The 20000-nt window shown below is 33.3% G+C and overlaps 2 protein-coding genes across 2 annotated transcripts in view; both read left to right on the top strand.

Moving 5' to 3' along the window:
* Positions 1 to 20000, top strand: part of LOC137650476 (titin-like) — a 963282-nt gene that overhangs the window by 498086 nt on the left and 445196 nt on the right.
* LOC137651203 (uncharacterized) overlaps positions 4563 to 20000 on the top strand; it is a 48213-nt gene continuing 32775 nt past the window's right edge. Inside the window, exon 1 of the mRNA XM_068384359.1 lies at positions 4563 to 9133. Coding sequence (XP_068240460.1) covers positions 5027 to 9133 — 4107 coding nt within the window. The 5' untranslated portion in view covers positions 4563 to 5026. The remainder of the gene's footprint in view (positions 9134 to 20000) is intronic.

Here is a 20000-nt window from a genome sequence, read left to right as displayed (position 1 = left end):
CTTATAATTCATTTTGTTTGCTTACATGTTGATTTGTGAGTTTTACTTTACACTTTTATTCATCCACACTTAGTACACATTTATTCGGCTGCTTTCATGTTAATTCATTTATCTCATGGCCTACCATTAAATTCATGGCCTTTGAATATTCATGGAAAATTATTTCTTTGAGAGAAACAGACTAGGGACCGGTTGAAAGGCAAATCTTTCCGTAAAAAAAAGAAAAAAAAAAGAGAGAGAGAGAGAGAGAGAGAGAGAGAGAGAGAGAGAGAGAGAGAGAGAGAGAGAGAGAGAGAGAGAGAGAGAGAGAGAGCCTTACCTTATTGCCTTATTTTTTGTTTGGGTTCCCCCAGGTCCCTCAGTGTGAGGCACCTCGTATATCCACCAGAGAGTTGCTAATGTATCTTCCGGTGTATTTTGCATCTTCCAGTCTTGGATGGTCTGGGATGCATCTTAGGTATTTATCGAGCTTATTCTTAAACACATCTACGCTCACTCCTGATATGTTTCTTAGATAAGCTGGCAGCACATTAAATAGTCGCTGCATTATCGATGCTGGTGCGCAGTGGATTAATGTCCTGTGGGCCTTTCTCAGAGAGAGAGAGAGAGAGAGAGAGAGAGAGAGAGAGAGGAATTGAATGGATTGTAACTTCAGGCGATTGTTCGTCTTAGGTGATGCCAGATCGGCTTCAGTGTTATTTATCCATTTTGGAAACATGGAAGAAGAAAAAAAATCCAGGATTTGAAAGAATGTTACTTCTACTTCTTTTGTCAGGAATGGGGTTGTGGTGGCCGATGTGGTAACGTCCCTGACTTGTGAACGTCAGACTGGGGTTCGAGTCCCGCTCAGACTCGTTAGTTTCTTTGGTCGCTGCAACCTCACCATCCTTGTGAGTTAAGGAGGGGCGGGTTTGGGGGAGCCTTTAGGTCTATCTGCTGAGTCATCAGGAGCCATTACCTGGCCCTCCTTGGTCCTAGCTTGGGTGGAAAGGGGCCTTGGGCACTAATCATACGTGTATATGGTCAGTCTCTAGGGCATTGTCCTGCTCGATAAGGCAATGTCACTGTTCCCTGCCATTCATGAGTGGCCTTTAAACCTTTAATGGTAACTATACTTTTTATCCGGAATGGTAACTATACTTTTTGTCGGTAATGGTAACTATACTTTTTATCCGGAATGGTAACTATACTTTTTGTCGGTAATGGTAACTATACTTTTTATCCGGAATGGTAACTATACTTTTTGTCGGTAATGGTAACTAATTTTTTTATGGGAAATGATAACTAAACTTTTTTATCGGGAATGGTAGCTATACTCTTTTATGGGCAATGGTAACTATATTTTTTTATGGGAAATGGTAACTAAACTTTATTATCGGGAATGGTAACTATAATTTTTTATGGGAAATGGTAACTAAACTTTTTTATTAGGAATGGTAACTATACTTTTTTATGTGAAATGGTAACTAAATTTTATTATCGGGAATGGTAACTATACATTTTTATGGGGAATGCTAACCATACTTTTTTATCGGAAATGGTAACTATACTTTTTTGTCGGTAATGGTAACTATACTTTTTTGTCGGTAATGGTAACTATACTTTTTTATCGGTAATGGTAATGATACTTTTTTGTCAGTAATGGTAACTATACTTTTTTATCGGAAATGGTAACTATACTTTTTTGTCGGTAATGGTAACTATACTTTTTTGTCGGTAATGGTAACTATACTTTTTTGTCGGTAATGGTAACTATACTTTTTTATCGGAAATGGTAACTATACTTTTTTGTCGGTAATGGTAACTATACTTTTTTTATCGGAAATGGTAACTATACTTTTTTGTCGGTAATGGTAACTATACTTTTTTATCGGAAATGGTAACTATACTTTTTTGTCGGTAATGGTAACTATACTTTTTTATCGGGAATGGTAACCATACTTTTTTATGAGGAATGGTAACCATACTTTTTTATAAGGAATGGTAACCATACTTTTTTGTCTGTAATGATAACTACCTTTTTTATCGGGAATGGTAACTACTTTTGTGTCGGGAATGGTAATGACTTTTTTATCGGGAATGGTAACTATACCTTTTTATCAGGAATGATAATTATAATTTTTTGGTCTGTAAAGATAGCTACTTTTTATCGGGAATGGTAACTACTTTTTATCAGCAATGGTAACTACTTTTTTTCGGGAATGGTAACTACTTTTTTTATCGGGAATGGTAACTATTTTTTTATCGGGAATGGTAACTAATCTTTTACGGGACATTATTAAGAAAAATAACGTCTGGTAACTCATTAACATCGCATAATTTTTTTAGGTCACATCAATTTTGAGGTCATCATTATCATCATCATCTCCTACGCCCATTGACACCAAAGACCTCGGTTAGATTTTGCTAGTCGTCTCTATCTTGAGCTCTTAACTTATACTTCTCCATTCATCATCTCCCACTTCGCGGTTCATAGTCTTTAGCCATGTAGGCCTGGGTTTTGAGGTAATCAAATAAACATGAATTTCTTTAACTCTAGTAGTGACGTATTATTTGACGATATAACTTCACAAACCCAATATGTATAAAAAAATTGTATTTGGCTATTCTTTCTCCTAGTGCATAAGATTGTTACAAATCAAAGAGCTATGAAAAGAATAATGATGGGAATAACACTATTAGAAATAATTAGTGCTATTGTTCCTTATTTACTTTCCTCACTGGGCTATTTTCCCTGTTGGAGCCCCTGGGCTGTTTTCCCTGTTGGAGCCCCTGGGCTTATAGCATCCTGCTTTTCCAACTAGGGTTGTAGCTTAGCAAATAATAATAATAATAATAATAATAATAATAATATAAACATAAAAAGAGCAACAGGGATACAAGCGCAAACTAAAGTAGAGGATATTCTAACATGTAAGAAAATGGACAGGATATATAATAAGAATGACTGATAATAGATGGACATTAAGAATAACAGAATATGTCTCCCTAGAGACTGCAAAAGCAGCAGGGAAAGGAAGAGAGGTAAATGAATTGAGGAGGTAAGAACATTTGCGGGTATAGACTGGCATAAAAAGACCAAAAAAAAACAGACGCGTTTGGAAGGACATAACTGAGGTCTTTGTCCTGCAGTGGATTAGCAACGGCTGATGATGATGATGATGTTGATGATGAGGATACTTTAAAATTATATTAGTACTCGTCTTATACGTAATCCAATAGGTTGTTAAATGAAGAACAATTTTATCCGTTTTGGCAAAGTTGTCTTGTTTTTCTATATTAAGATTACCTGCCACTTCCGGCCGGGCACGGTCTCTTGCTAGAAAACGGTGTCTTAGTCGATGGAAGTAATAATAATAATAATAATAATAATAATAATAATAATAATAATAATAATAATAATAATAATAATAATGGATTTACTAGCGACGCTTATGTCTTTTGCTGATTTCTCCGACCTTCATTGCTGCTTTATTGGCATTACTGCTTACGCCGTTGTTTGCAATAATTAAATTGAGGATACGACTCGTGAGGATTTGTTTTATCATCATCATCATCATCATCATCATCATCATTATTATTATTATTATTATTATTATTATTATTATTATTATTATTATTATTACGTGCTAGGCTACAACCCTAGTTGGAAAAGCATGATGCCATAACCCCAAGGGCTCCAACAGAGAAAATAGCCCAGTGAGGAAAGGAAAGGAAATACGGAAATAAATAAACTACAGGAGAAGTAATTAACAATTAAAATGAAATATTTTAAGAATAGTAACAATATTAGAATAAATCTTTCATATGTAAACCATAACAATTATACAAAAACAAAAGTTAGAGAAATAAGATAGAACAGTGTGCCCGAGTGCACCCTCTAGTAGTAGTAGTAGTAGTAGTAGTAGTAGTATCTGAATAGGCACATCTGTCAATTGAATATAACCCCATGATTTTAAATGCCAATAAGTATTCCTCACGATTTTGTTATGATTCATTATTAAAATTTATGGTTTTAACGTTTGATAAGAGTTTTCCGTTTGTCATATATTTTTGACCTACTATTTATTTATGAAAAAAAAAAAAATATTCTCTATCAAACAGTAAAGGGGAAAAACTAAGATGCATCCCTTCGACTCCTAAATAAAATCGTACGAGTAAATAAAAATACATTTCCGAGAGTGGTCTCCGCTTCTCACCTTACCAGCGTCGACTCGTTTGTCTTTTGTTTATTTTCATCCCAAGTCTTTCGACATTTGGATATCCCTTCCGTCTGCTCATGCCGATGTCTTTCGACAGCGTCGTTTATCGGGGCGTGTCTTTGCTGTTTGATGTTTATGTTTAGTTTTTTCCATTAAGTTTTCCGTCTCATTTATCATTGCCGATGCCTCTAAATCTCCTCTTTCTCTGGGTCGCGTGGTGTAAACGTGGTGGCCGCAAGGTATGGACCGATGGCGTCTGGTGCCAAGTTTTGCCGGCGCGGAGGGTTGTTGGCTGACGATGGAGGAGGAGATGGTGGTGGTGGAGGAGATGGTGGTGGTGGAGGTAGATTGCAGGGCACGGTGGTGCCCTGGCTGCCCGCTAATGCCCAGTTGGCGCCCCGTACCCGCTCCTTTCGCTTGCGGAAGATGTAACATCGATTGTGGTCTTCCTGATTCCCTTGTTGCTGGAAGCCCTGGCCTTCAGGTGGTGTTCTGTGGCTCCTCACTGAAGAGTGTAAGGAAAAAAAAGAAGAATAAGAGGAGAAATTCTTTTCTTGGAAGTGTTGGAAGGGACGACCAAGGCGGTAATTAGTGAAAAAATAAAATACTGAAGATAATTCGGGTAAGATCTGTGAGGCCTTAGTGTCAGAAAGAAAATGCTTTTTTGTTATAATCTGAATGTTCTGTCTGTGGTTTGAAGCAAAATAAATTGTGAAGTAGCTACTCTAATGTGATAAAAGACTGTGATATAGAAACTCAAATTATTTTTCATGACAAGTGTAGCCATTTGTAGTTCTAACCAAGGGATATAAAAAAACTTCAAGATGACCGACTACTGCCGCATTACAGGGCACGCCCGCAACTTGCCCAAACCTTGTTACTTTCCTCTTTTACCTCCTATTACTCCAGCTGATGCAAAGAAGTTGGGTAGACTCACCGGGAAAACCCCTGTGGTACACACTTTCAGCCCTATCATTGCCTTTGGGAAGCCAATTAGATTCGATGGCGTTGAAGGATGTAAAATTACGAAGTTTGAAGATTGTAATTATGTCTATATGATATTTGAGAAGTCGAAGGACAACGAGATGACTTTCTATGATTTGGAATCAGTCTTCAATAAGATCAAGGGAAAACGCAAGAGACGCGTAGAAACGGACAGGGAATTCGTCTACCAAGTACCAAATCAAAAGACAAGTCTCGTTGTCTCACCAGAAATGGAGGAAGCCATCAGAAGAGGGGACGTTGAGAGTGTTTCAATGAGCAAAGACAGTAAGTACATTAATGTCAAAGTTACCCAGGGAAGAATTGTAAAATTGAAATGCAAACCCATGAGCTATGTGGATGTCCAAGAACGAGATAACCTCTACTATGGCTCAGGACAGAGCAAGGAAGTTCTTGAAGAGCAACAGAGGGTTGTTAATGAGCGCAACAAGAGGAAATCGAATACGATGGCAAGGAAAAAGCGATTTGAAGGACTCGAACTAAAAGCAGAAGAGGAATATCTCAGGGACACCATTAAACCACCATTTAAAAAGCCACTCGTGAAGTTTAATGCAAAACAAAGGGCTGAGAAGCTAGCACGAATGGAAGCCATGATGAGAGAACAGGCTCAAAATAAAGCTATTGTCCTGCCTAAACTTGATACGAAAAAGGCATCCGATGATCAATTGCAATATGAAAGAATGTTCTCTGATATAACAACAGCACAGACCACTTCCGTAAACCTTACAGTTGTTGCTAAAGGCTTTAACTGGGCAGAAGCAGAAGCAGCAGAAAGTGCTGGTTTTGACTGGGATAGTTTCCCCCATGAAGAATTTATCGATCCCTTAGAAGTAGAAGAGTGTGCCATAAAAATAGAGGAAGCTGTTGTAAGAGAAGATATAACAAAGCTAGACATTGTAGCATCAATTGAAACCATCATCCCATCAAGTGGTATGTCAGACGATGTTACTAAAGCTGTGTTAGAAATAAAAGATGAAACACTTCTTAAGAAAACAGAGCATGTCCCTGAGACTTTGAAAATTATGAAAGATAAAGAACTGGTACCCAAATTTGATGACATTTGTAAAATTGCTGCAAATATTGATAAAGCTGAAATTGGTTACATGGTACATAAAGACGATGGTGTAGGATTTGTACCTAAGGCACTATTTGAAGAAACCGGACAAAAAGCTGTGGCTGGTGCTTTGGTCGAAGTAAATGAAGAGAAAAAGTTTGTTGCTGGTCAGGTCATTAAACTTGCTGATCAGGAATCTTTCATTGCTGGCCAAACTGTTGAAACAAGTGAAGGTAAGAAGTTTGTACCAGGACAAACTGTAATGGACAGAGAAGGAGAGGTTAAATTTGTTCCTGGTGAATGTGTGAAAGGGCTTGATGAAGAAGTTAATTTTGTGGCAGGTCAGATATTCCAAACTCCAAATGGACCAAAGTTTGTTTCTGGCCAAGTTATGGACATGGGGGATGGGAAGAAGTCATTTGTTTCTGGCCAGACAATCAATACTGATGAAGGACCAAAGTTCACTCCTGGTGAAATTGCTACTGATGTTTATGGTGAAGATGTATTTGTCCCTGGTTTGAAAATGCCCACCGTTGATGGAGGGAAATTTGTTGCAGGCCAAACATTCCAGTCTGAGGAAGGCATTTCCTTCAAACCGGGACAGATTTTGGATACAGTTGAAGGCCCCACCTTTGTCCCGGGTAAGACTTTCGAAACTCCAGAAGGTAAAAAGTTCATTAAAGGTGACCTTGTTAAAGATGACCAAGGTAAACTCAAATTCGAGCACCGACCATTTGATGTGGAAAAGATTAGCGAATGGCTTGTTATACCAAACCGTGAACTTCAACCCATCGCCTTTGCTGATAGGAATGTTGCTGGATTCATCGTCACTCCAACAAATACTGACGGTATCCGTGTGGGTGAAAAGTTACAAGGAGATATGGTTGAAACTCATGAAACTGTGCAGTTCTATATATCTGGTAAACTGCCTAAGGATTTATCACCGGAGGCAAAGGTAATTCCTGGGCAATTAATAGTAAATATAGAAGACAAGAGATTTATACCTGGCAAACTGATGGATACTCCAGAAGGAGAGAAATTTGTTCCTGGACAGCTTGTGAATACAACACATGGAGAAGAGTTCATACCAGGCCAGGTTGTTGAAAGTTCCGAGGGACCAAAGTTTGTGCCAGGTCAGCTCGTCATGACATCTCAGGGAGAAAAGTTTGTGCCAGGTCAGGTAATAGTAGAGGATGAAGGTCCTAAGTTTGTACCAGGTCAGATTATCCAGACTAAGAATGGTGCTACCTTTATTCCAGGTCAGATGATGACCACAGATGAAGGACAACTCTTTGTTCCAGGTCAGTTAGTTGAGACAAATGATGGCCCACGTTTTGTACCTGGTCAGGTGGTTGAAAGTCCAGAAGGGCCCAAGTTCATTCCTGGAACAATTATTGAAACTGATGAAGGTCTTAAGTATGTACCGCCAGATGCTGACGAGTATGATGAGGACTTTGAGATATCCTTCCAAGGCTATGAAGTTAGTCCAGAGGAACTTAAGCTACTTATGGTTAATCCCATCGATGCTCGTCCTCATTCACCTATCATGAATGAGGAATGTCTCATTGATTCAGCTACATTGAAGAAATTAGCAGTTGAATCTGTTGTTGTCCATGGAGTAACTCCAGAGCCACCTGCTCCAGAAAAGAAGAAGAAGAGAAAGAGGGCCAAAGTACAGATTGACATAGAAGAAGAAAAAATGGAGGCTGATGAGCCAGATGATGGCACAGAAATATTAGAATTACTTAACAAGTTTATCAAGGCAACTTCATGCATAAATCAAGCAAGAAAAGAAAAGGAGATGAGAAAGCTCTCAAATATTCTAGGCGATATTGAACACGAGACGATACCTTCTGTACAGATAGATGCAATGCTACGAATCTTGAAATTGAATGAAAGTGCAAGTAACGCATTCCGAGCATTCTTTGGGGAGGATGAAGAAACAATAAATTTCATTGTAGATAATATCGATGATACAGATACTATGACAAGGAACGATGAAGCTAAGAAGGCACTGAAGACAGCCATTCAGGGTGTTATTACTAGCAAATGTGATAAGGAAATACAAGACATCATTCACCTTTTGGATATTAATCCTGATAATCTGCTGACAGACCAAAAGATTCAAGTTCTTTTGACGGAAGCAGTTGGTATCGTCTGCGTTACAGGAAACGTCGAAGTAGCTGGCATGCTTGAGAAGTTCATATCGGAGCCCTCAGATCCAAACACACTTCGAGATAATAACGATGTAGTGAAAGTCCTTCGACAACTTCTGGTCATACATCAAATTGCAGATCGGGATCCTGAGGTTGCTCGAATACTTGAGGCGCTACAGAACAACCCTGAAGGTCTGAAGGACAGGCGAAAAGTGAGGGAGCTGCTGAGAAATGCTAACATGCTTCTCTGTAAACCTGATGCCAATTCTAAGAAGAAGTTTGACATCCGACATGTTGCTTCATCTAAAGACATTCCAAAGGAGATATTCGAACAAATCAAAGAGGACAAGAAAGAAGCTGACAGGTTCATCCAGAACCTCCCAGATGAGCTGTTTGAGGCCATCATGGGAGACAAAAGATGTGGGGAATACCTCCTTGGCTCTCTCGACTCTGAAAAAACCGGAAGGGCCAAATCAGAGCTGGACAAGTTCAAGAAGGGGATGGCCATCGTGGTGACCAAAGAGAGCATGCAAGCTGTAATACCCAAGGAGTACTCTCGATCCGTGTGCTATGGTATCATTCCTTACATTCTCATTGACGAAGAGGGATTCAAGTTCTTCGAGCGTGGACTCACCGGCAGGAAACTAGCACCAGCCAGAGTTATAGAGAACACTTGGTATATGCCTGACTCCTATTACATGAAGAAACCCTCGTTCGAGGTGCGTAAGAGATACCAAATTGAGGTCATCCTGTGGATACCCACTGTTCATTCCCAACCGTTTTTGACGTTAGGATCACCATCTTTTAACCACATCCATGTCATCATCATCATCCCATCACTGTTCTTGACGTTAGGATCATCATCTTTTAAACACATCCATATCATCATCATCATCATCATCCCATCTTCATCATCACCATCAACATTGCTCAATTACCTTACACTAATTCCACTCTTCGTCGTAATGTTTATCACCTCTCTTCAGATATTTTCCTCTGATAAACGTAATGTTTATCACCATAAGATTTAATCCCCACACACATGACATCTTTAAATGACATACTCTCACAAAACTCTTATCACATATCGAACTGGCTTATGACTGAACTGTTGAGTCTTTTCTATCACTCAAAAGATCCATAGAAATTTAAGATTTGAAACTGTCACTTGCAATTTAACATTCCAAGGAACTGTTTGAATATCACAGTAATTAGGACTGCAATGGTCAGAATAAATTACCAGCGCATTTCATTGCTAATGTTAACTGGTGTTGTTGCTTGTGCAAGTTTTCAAAGTCAAAACAAACAAAACTATTGACAAAGGAAGTAAAGTTTCAAAATCTAATATTACCTGTACTCTTTCTGAAAATTCTATTCAAAATTGTCGCGTAAGATAAGAGATATTTGAGGTTAAAACTTACATTTTGATATCCTTTCTAGAATTTCAATTCAGATTTTAAAAAATTGTATTTTAATTATATCCTTTCTAAAATTTAAATTCAGATTTCAATAATTTTTTTCATTGTAATCATATCCTTTCTAGAATTTTAATTCAGATTTAAATAGTTTTTGCATTTTAATCATATCCTTTCTAAAATTTCAATTCAGTTTTCAATTTTTTTAAAGATTCTAATTATATCTGTTCTAAAATTTCAATTCAGATTTCATTTTTTTTTTAAATTCTAATTATATACTTCCTAAAGTTTCAATTCAGATTTCAAATTTCTTTAGTTCTAATTATATCTTTTCTAATATTTCAATTCAAGTTTAAAATTTTTTGAATTCTAATTATATCCTTTCTAAAATTTCAATTGAAATTTCAAAATTTTTTTAATTCTAATTATATTCTTTCTAAAATCTCAATTGAAGTTTCAAAATTTGTTGAATTCTAATTATATCCTTTCTAAAATTTCAATTGAAATTTCAAAAACTTTTGAATTCTAATTATATCCTTTCCAAAATTTCAATTCAGATTTCAAATTTTTTTTTAATTCTAATTATATCCTTTCTAAAATCTCATTTCAAGTTTCAAAATTTTTTGAATTCTAATTATATCCTTTCTAAAATCCCAATTCAAGTTTCAAATTTTTTTAATTCTAATTATATCCTTTCTAAAATTTCAATTGAAGTTTCAAAATTTTTTAAATTCTAATTATATCCTTTATAAAATTTCAATTCAGATTTCAAAGTTTTTTGAATTCTATTTATATCTTTCCTAAAATTCAATTCAGATTTCAAAGTTTCTTAAATTCTAATTATATCTTTTCTAAAATTTCAATTCAAGTTTCAAAATTTTTAAAATTCTAATTATATCCTTTCTAAAATTTCAATTCAGATTTCAAAATTTTTTGAATTACAATTATATACTTTCTAAAATTTCAATTCAGATTTCAAATTTCTTTAATTCTAATTATATCCTTTCTAAAATCTCAATTGAAGTTTCAAAATTTTTTAGAATTTTAATTATATCCTTTCTAAAATTTCAATTCAGATTTCAAAGTTTTTTTAATTCTAATTATATCCCTTCAAAAATTTCAATTCAGATTTCAAAATTGTTTGAATTCTGATTATATCCTTTCTAAAATCTCAATTGAAATTTCAATTTTTTTTTTCAATTCTAATTATATTCTTTCTAAAATTTCAATTCAAGTTTCAAAAATTTTAAAATTCTAATTATATCCTTTCTAAACTTTCAATTCAGATTTCAAAATTTTTTTTGGCTGGTTAGAAAAGACTCCATCATCTAAATAATCACCCCACTTTAGCACCATTAACATTTTGATTAGCATGACACCAGACAAACACATTATTTCATCGGAAAAAAAAAATATTTGACAATATTTGTTGGTTTTAGTAGAACGTTTCTTTTTTAACAAATCGTGTCAAGTTCGTGAATTAAATAGACTCGTCAGATTTAATTAACAAGAGGTCGTTAACAGATGAACATGTTAGCCGTGCAAAGTTATAAATACTAGATGATATCTTTTCTTTATATAATCATAAAGTCTCTCTCTCTCTCTCTCTCTCTCTCTCTCTCTCTCTCTCTCTCTCTCTCTCTCTTTGGGGCGTGAGATAATATTAGTTTAATTTTTCTCTCCCTTTGTTATCATGAACATTATTACTTTCTTGCCCCCTATGTGCTTATTTGTCTATATATACTATTGTGTAGCAAGTCTTCATCTTCTTCTCAGAGGAAAATCATAGCTTTCACAGCACAAAAGTCACCAGCATAATTTCTTGATATTTTGACATTTTACTTAAAGTTGCCAACTGGTGCTGACAGCTTTGATCTATCAATAAAAAGAATAATTCAAGTAAAGTCAAAAGGCTTTATAATAGAGAAAGATATTAAGATATATATTTTTTTAAACTGGTGATCAATCATTAGTCGAAATTCCCATGGATAACACCAACATACAATTGTTGATATTTTAACATTTTATTTAAAATTGGCAACTGGTGCTGAAAGCTTTGATCTATCAATAAAAGAATAATTCAAGTAAAGTCAAAAGGCTTTATAATAGTTAAAGATATTAGGATATGATTTTTTTTAAACTGGTGATCAATCATTAGTCGAACTTCCCCTGGATGACGGCATCAGGCCATCTCACCCCAGGGCCATGTTACCTGAGTCGTATATTTAGATCACACGGAAATTCTAGGGGCAGGTGCGTTAGTTTGGGGATGAATCACGAATCCGAATGTGTGATTCATCTGGGCATGAATAGCAGCAGCTATTCATAAACTTGGGCAGAGCTCGTTAGTTTAACAGACGTTGATGACTGTAAATTACTCTCATGGAATAAGATGATGACGTCATCGTGCTCAGTTGCAACCAGTTGGGGGAAAGCTAGGGCAAAGAGGAAACTATGAATCTTTGTTTACATTCTTGTTTGGATATTTAAGAGAGTTTATAGGATGAAAGCAGGAGTTAGGATCCTTTGATTTTCGAACTGCCTGATAATATTCGGAAACTTGCAAAGGTAATGAAATACAGAAGATACGCGGAGATGTTTAGATTTGCGGGACCTAATAGCTGTCGATGTAATATCATATTTGTTTCCCCAAAGTGTCGTATATATACAGTTTTTTTCTATCTAGATCATTCATGTTGATTTGTTTAATAACAACGTGAGATCTTTTGTCTTTTAAGGGAAAAATACAAATTTGGTTACTCATTTTGTAGTTTTGAAAAGATATAAGTCAGATTCGACGCATTTTTGCAGCGCCTGCCACATGTAATTCCATTGCAGTAGAGTACGGTCTTTCGTATAAAGAGCTTTAAACAAAGCTCTTCGTTTAAAACTAAGCTTCCAGTTCTCGCTGCATGAATCCTCATCTTTATAGACATTCCAATTGCGAAAGGGAATTTATTTTAAGTACCTGTCGTCTTAGTTTTTTTTTATAATCAGCATTTGTTCTCTTAGTAGTTGCCAAAAGACTCTCTCTCTCTCTCTCTCTCTCTCTCTCTCTCTCTCTCTCTCTCTCTCTCTCTCTCTCTCTCTCTCTCTCTCTCTCTCTCTCATGTTTTCTCAAAAAATATACTCTGAACAAAAGATGATTCAAACTGTACATCCACAACTAGTCATTTTCAGGATAAAATCTGTCAGGTATGACGTAACCCAGAAAGGCAGCTACTAAAATAGGGTATTTTTTTTCAAGGGTGGTCTGGGGTTGGGAGACGGGGTTGGGAAATGGGGTTGGAGGGGTTTGGTGTCTTTTGACTAATTCCAACAGCAGTAATAAGAAAGTCACAGGAGCGGAAAATGTTAACGACTCCGTCGGAGCCATGTAGCAAGTCAAGTCAGCCAAGGGTGACCCATTATCCATTCTTTTATCTATGCATTTAAAGCATTTACCCCTCCTACAACTCATTTTAATTCTGCTCCTTCTGCTTCTCTTCAGCTTATTTTTATCCTCTTCCTCTTACTGCTAAACATTCTCTTTTAATTTTCACCTTTCACGGTCGAAACATACTTTACGACGTCGGAAGTCTTGCGTGAAGTCGGAGCAAGTGTGTTGTTTATTGGAACGCCTCGAATCCCGCGTCTTCTGGCAGGGACCTATCTCCATAAGGAATTAGATCCCTCTTGGCGCTCATAAATCCCTTGGGGATCCGATTCAGTCTTTGATTAAGACACCTACAACACCTTTTGCTGACAACTCGCTTCGTTTTTTTTTTTTTTTTTTTTTTTTTTTTTTTTTTTTTTTTTTTTTTTTTTTTTTTTTTAGCTACATATTATGGTGGGATGTTTTTTATTTTATTCTTTGGGCCAAACAGTGAAGTGAATTTAGTATTTGAATTTTATATGCCAGTTTTAAATCAAGATTTCACGAAGATTGGCTCTGGCATTTCCTACACTTAAGAAAACAGTAATTTTAATCTGAAGTTCTCCGTAAAGATACACGGTTCTCAGCCGTGTTTCAGTGATACAGGCTGCCGTAATTTTTACCTTACTTTACTATTATCTTTTAAGGGTTGGTGACCGTAATATCACTCCTTAAGATCAATATATATGTTTTTAAAACGGTCACCAACCCGTAGAAGATAATAACAAAGTACGGTAAAAATTGCGGTCACGTGTACAATTGAAATACGGCTGAGAACCGTATATTTCTACGGAGAATTTCCGATTAAAATTACGTTTTTTTTTTTTTTTTTTTTTTTTTTTTTTTTTTTTTTTTTTTTTTTTTTTAAAGTGTAGGAAATGCCCAAGTCAATCTTCATAAAATCTTGATTAAATGAAAACAAATCGCCCCACAAGTTTATTAGTCTGTTATAGAAGTTGAAATCAATTTAAGTTAATATCACACCTTGGAAATTTGCTAAGAGCTATAAATCTTCATTGAGCGAAAATCAGCTAAGTCATTCTAGATTCGATCAGCCTTAGTGGGATGAGTTCAGTTGACAGAAGTACATATATGTCAAATTTCATTATACCTAAAGAATTTCAAAGCAATCAAGATAGAGACGACTGGCGAAATCTAACTGAGGCCCTTTGCGTCAATAGGCGTAAGAGTAGGTGATGATAATGATGAATAATGTTGAATCTTTTACCCATTCTTGAATTTTCTTTATTCTTGTGCGCGTTGAAAGGTTACATAAGGATGAAAAACTGAAGCTTAATCTTTAGAAGATATTATGTGCCCCTGTTTTATATTAATGTATATAAATGTATGCAAGGTGTGTGGTTTCATGTCTGCCTACCCCCTTTAAAGGGTGTAAGGCGTATAGTCATACACATACATACATATATATGAATATATAAATACAAACACACAAATATACATACATACACACACACACACACACACACACATATATATATATATATATATATATATATATATATATATATATATATATATATATATACTGTATATATATATGAATATATAAACTAGTATATTTTATAACACACACGTACAAATATGTATATATTATATACATGCATATATATATATATGTATAAATATACATATATATATATATATATATATATATATATATATATATATATATATATATATATATATATATATATAAGAGAGAGAGAGAGAGAGAGAGAGAGAGAGAGAGAGAGAGAGAGAGAGAGAGAGAGAGAGAGAGAATATATATATACACTTCTGTACCTCACCACCAAAGACATTTAAAAATATAGGCGACTTAATCCGTCCTGAGAGGATTACTAACGTTTGGGGGAAACCTGTCCGAAGAAACGAACGTTTCAGGAATCCTCCGGAGATTCTATAAACGTTGAATTCAGTCGAATTGAATCCTTGATGCGCTTCATTGAGGATTTTTTTATTTTTCTTTAGAATATTGCCGAGAAATAAACGTTTATGTAAGTTCTTATACGGTACGAGATGTCGCGCAGTTTGTGCGTTTATAGACGTCGTTGATGTTTTGTTTTGTTTTGTAGAAGGAAGTAATAATGGATTATTTGCCTTATTCTTACACATACACATACGCATACATACACATGCACACATATATGTATAATTATATATAAATATATATATATATATATATATATATATATATATATATATATATATATATATATATATATATATGTATGTATATGTGTGTGTGCGTATGTTATATATTATGCATAAAACATACACGCAAATATGCTTATATATATATATATATATATATATATATATATATATATATATATATATATATATATATATATATATATATATATATATATATATATATCAGTATGTTCGTGTTCACAACAAGAGCCACTGAAAATTATATTATGATTTCTATCTCAGCAAATATAATGTACCAGTTGTTCAGCCTACATTATATCCTGCTGGTTAAAACCTAATCTGTATACATATATATCTTTTGTAAGAGATAAACGGCGTGCAAGGAAAACTTTTAACTGTCCCAATTTTTAAGGAGAAAATGCAGATCAGCGTAATGTAAATTACTATTCTCAATTTTTTTTTTCTTTTTTTTTTTTTATAACGAGGCTCATTTGCACTGACTTGTTTGGCTGTCCTTTTAGCTCGTAAATGTTTCATACTAGCTGATTGGCTAGAATTATTTTATCCAACCAATCACCAATTAGGAAACTTTTCCGAGCTAAAGGGCAAAGTTTCCTACTAGCTGATTGGCTATAATTATTTTATCCAACCAATCAGGTAGTAGGAAACTTTTCCGAGCTAAATGGCAAAGTTTTCTACTAGCTGATTGGCTAGAAGTATTTTGAGCAACCAATCTGCTAGTAGGAAACCTTGCCCAACTAAAAGGGCACTCCTGCGAGTCAGCGCAAATGTGCCTCTTTAAAAAAATGAGTGTAGAATGTTAATAATACGACATTTTCTAAAATTAATAAAATATTTTCGTAAACTTTGAGGAGAGCTTGTGCACCAGGAGTTTAAAAATGAAAACTCAAAACTTTCCCGACGACTAAAATACTTGAGTTGGCTGAAATGCAAAAGTGCTTGGCTAACGTAAATGTTAGAAAATTTACAATAGCTGCCTGATTTGGAACATTCTAAAAGTATTGAACAGTATACTAGATTGTCGTTTATATCTTTACTTTCTTAAATAAATAGCAGTTTCTTTTTAGGCAATGTAAATGAACCTGTACCTTGAAGTATGTTTCAACTTTAATTTTGCTATGGATAGTGGTTACTAGTTGCAAGTACATTACTATAACTCGTGTGTGTGTGTATTTACATACACAAACACACACACACACACACACATATATATATATATATATATATATATATATATATATATATATATATATATATATATATATATATATATATATATATATGGGTGCGTGTGTGTGTGTATATGCATATATTATAAGCATATATATACATATGTAGAATTTAATTTATATACATATATATATATGTGTATAAATATATATATGTATATATATACATACATATATATATATATATATATATATATATATATATATATATATATATATATATATATATATATATATATATATATATATATATATACAGCAACAACAACAGAATTCAGGCGTTTCTATTCCACTGCAGGGTAAAGGCCTCAGACGTGTCCTTAGTCATTTCTAGTGTATACGCATACACGAAAAAAGGGGAATTTAAAGTTAGAGTTTAATTTTCAAGTTATAAAAGACTCATTGAAACATAAGAACAGGATGACAGGATTGTAGAGTTCCAAATGAATAATCAAAATAATCATATAGAATTAAAATCAGCTTCTGTAGTCAATTCTTTTTAGTGAGGCAGATTTTATACCGACTCGCAGGGGTGCCCTTTTAGCTCGGGAATGTTTCCTGATCGCTGATTGGTTGGACAGGATAATTCTAACCAATCAGATAGCAGGAAACATTTCCGAGCTAAAAGGGCACCGTTGTGAGTCGGTGCAAATGCGCCTCATTACAAAATATTGAGTATAGAATGTCATATTTTTCTACCATAGATAAACAATGATTAGAATACAAATATATAATTAAATTCTTTTTCATTCATTTTACTATTTTTCTCTATCTATTTTTTTTAATTTGCATAAAATTAAGTCTTATTTTGTATTGCTTTTTTTTTATTTTGATAAAAATCTAATATATTTAAGCAAAATTTCTTTATTACATTCTTTTAAGAGCACTTTTTTTTCTTAGTTAACAAAAGAGATACTCAGTTTATTAAGCCAACATTACCATCACATCCAGCTATACATTCCTGTATCCACATTCCAAGTCTGTATCCCATCAGTTCATTATATCTACATTTCATTTTTCATTATATTTTCATATTTTTATTTCATTCATTGTATTTTCATATTTTTATTTCATTATTCATTATATTTTCATATTTTAATTTCATTATTCATTATATTTTCATATTTTAATTTCATTATTCATTATATTTTCATATTTTTATTTCACTATTCATTATATTTTCATATTTTTATTTCACTGTTCATTATATTTTCATATTTTTATTTCATTATTCATTATATTTTCATGGTAATTTTGTTTCCCTTATCAAAGTCACCAGGATACATTATATATATTTTTCATAATCTTCAGTTGCATAATCATTTTTTAATTGGTAATTGTTTTATTATCATTTAAATGTTTCTCTTTCATATTTCTCATTGGCATTTATAATCATTTTCATTTATTTTCATTCATATGTTTTTTTTTTTTCAATAATTTCATCATTCATTTTCTTTTTATTACTGCAGTTATCCTCTCATTGATAGCTATTCATTTTAAGTTATCCTCTCATTGATAGTTATTCATTTTAAGTTAATCTCTCATTGATAGTTATTCATTTTAAGTTATCCTCTCATTGATAGTTATTCATTTTAAGTTATCCTCCCATTGATAGTTATTCATTTTAAGTTATCCTCTCATTGATAGTTATTCATTTTAAGTTTCATCTTTGCCTTATTAATCACCATTTATTCTTTATTAATTACTGTTTTAGTTATCAATCACTATTTATTCTTTATTTATTTACTGTTTTATTTCTATATCTAGGTATTTTTATAATTTCAGAATTGCAATTTCCTTTTCTAAGTTCTAATTTTTCTCTTTGTGCTTCTATATGAGTTAATAACTGTTATTAAAGTTTTCATTTTGAATTAGATTTATTGGTAACTGTTTCTCTTTATATATTTGTTATATGATCTCTTATTGTTTTTAAATTGTTCACCTTCCATATTTAAATCTTATGTCTTAGATGGTGACTACTTTGAATTAGAGAAGAGCTACTGAAGGCATTAGAATGGTATCCTTTAGCTTCCTGACTCCTTATTTAGCTCCTTCAGTAACTCCCTACTACTAATCTTCCTTAGTTTAGTGTTTTCATCCAATGAAAATTCGATTCTGTAATGGATAAATAATTATCCTCCCAAGGAGAAGGTTTTCGCGTAGCTTCTGGACCAGGATTATGACACTTAAAGTTTTGACGCAGATTTGAATAAGGATCTTCCCAAAGAGAATGTTTTAGCGTAACTTCTGGACCAGGATTATGACGCTTAAAGTTTTGACGCAGATTTGGATAAGGATCTTTTCAAGGGGAATGTTTTTGCGTAACTTCTGAACCAGGATTATGACACAATGATTTCACACAAATTTGAATAATAATCCTCCCAAGGATAATCTTTTCGCGTAGCTTCTGAACCAGAATTATGACACTTAAAGTTTTGACGCAGATTTGAGTAATGATCCTCCCAAAGAGAATGTTTTAGCGTAACTCCTGGACCAGGATTATGACACTTGAGGATTTTACGCAGATTTGAATAATTAGGTATTCGTTGGGGATGTTATCTAAAGATATGTACTTATGACTTTGTATGTAATGATTATATATATATATATATATATATATATATATATATATATAAATATATATATATATATATATATATATATATATATATATATATAAATATATATATATGTATATATATATATATATATATATATATATATATATATATATATATATATATATATATATATATATATATATATATATATATATATATATATATATATATATATATATATATATATATATACATATTTACATATATATATATATATATATATATATATATATATATATATACACATATACATACATATATATATATATATATGTATATATGTGTGTGTGTGTATATATATACATATATACACATACATACATACATGCCATAGGATTTCAATACTATATTATTTATATCAAAAACGGCTTTATCATTGGTATGCTATCTTGACTTTAACTTATAATGACACAATTCCCACTTAGTATTTCTTTGAAGATGTTACTCGAAGTATTTAGGTAAAATCTTCGTCAAGGTCGTCTCAAGATAGCGAGGAAATATTTCGATCAATTAAACCAAAATAAGCTTCAGAATCAGCTTAAATTCCCTTCCGGACTCCAGATGATTACAGAAGACAAGGCTTATTGTATATTATTATTATTATTATTATTATTATTATTATTATTATTATTATTATTATTATTATTATTATTATTACTAGCTAAGCTACAACCCTAGTTGGTAAAGCAAGATAATATAAGCCCAGAGGC

This window comes from Palaemon carinicauda, chromosome 12, assembly GCF_036898095.1.
Source record: "Palaemon carinicauda isolate YSFRI2023 chromosome 12, ASM3689809v2, whole genome shotgun sequence".
Taxonomy (NCBI): domain Eukaryota; kingdom Metazoa; phylum Arthropoda; class Malacostraca; order Decapoda; family Palaemonidae; genus Palaemon; species Palaemon carinicauda.
Note: the sequence above shows the minus strand (reverse complement) of the source record. Positions and strands in the feature narration are given on the sequence as shown.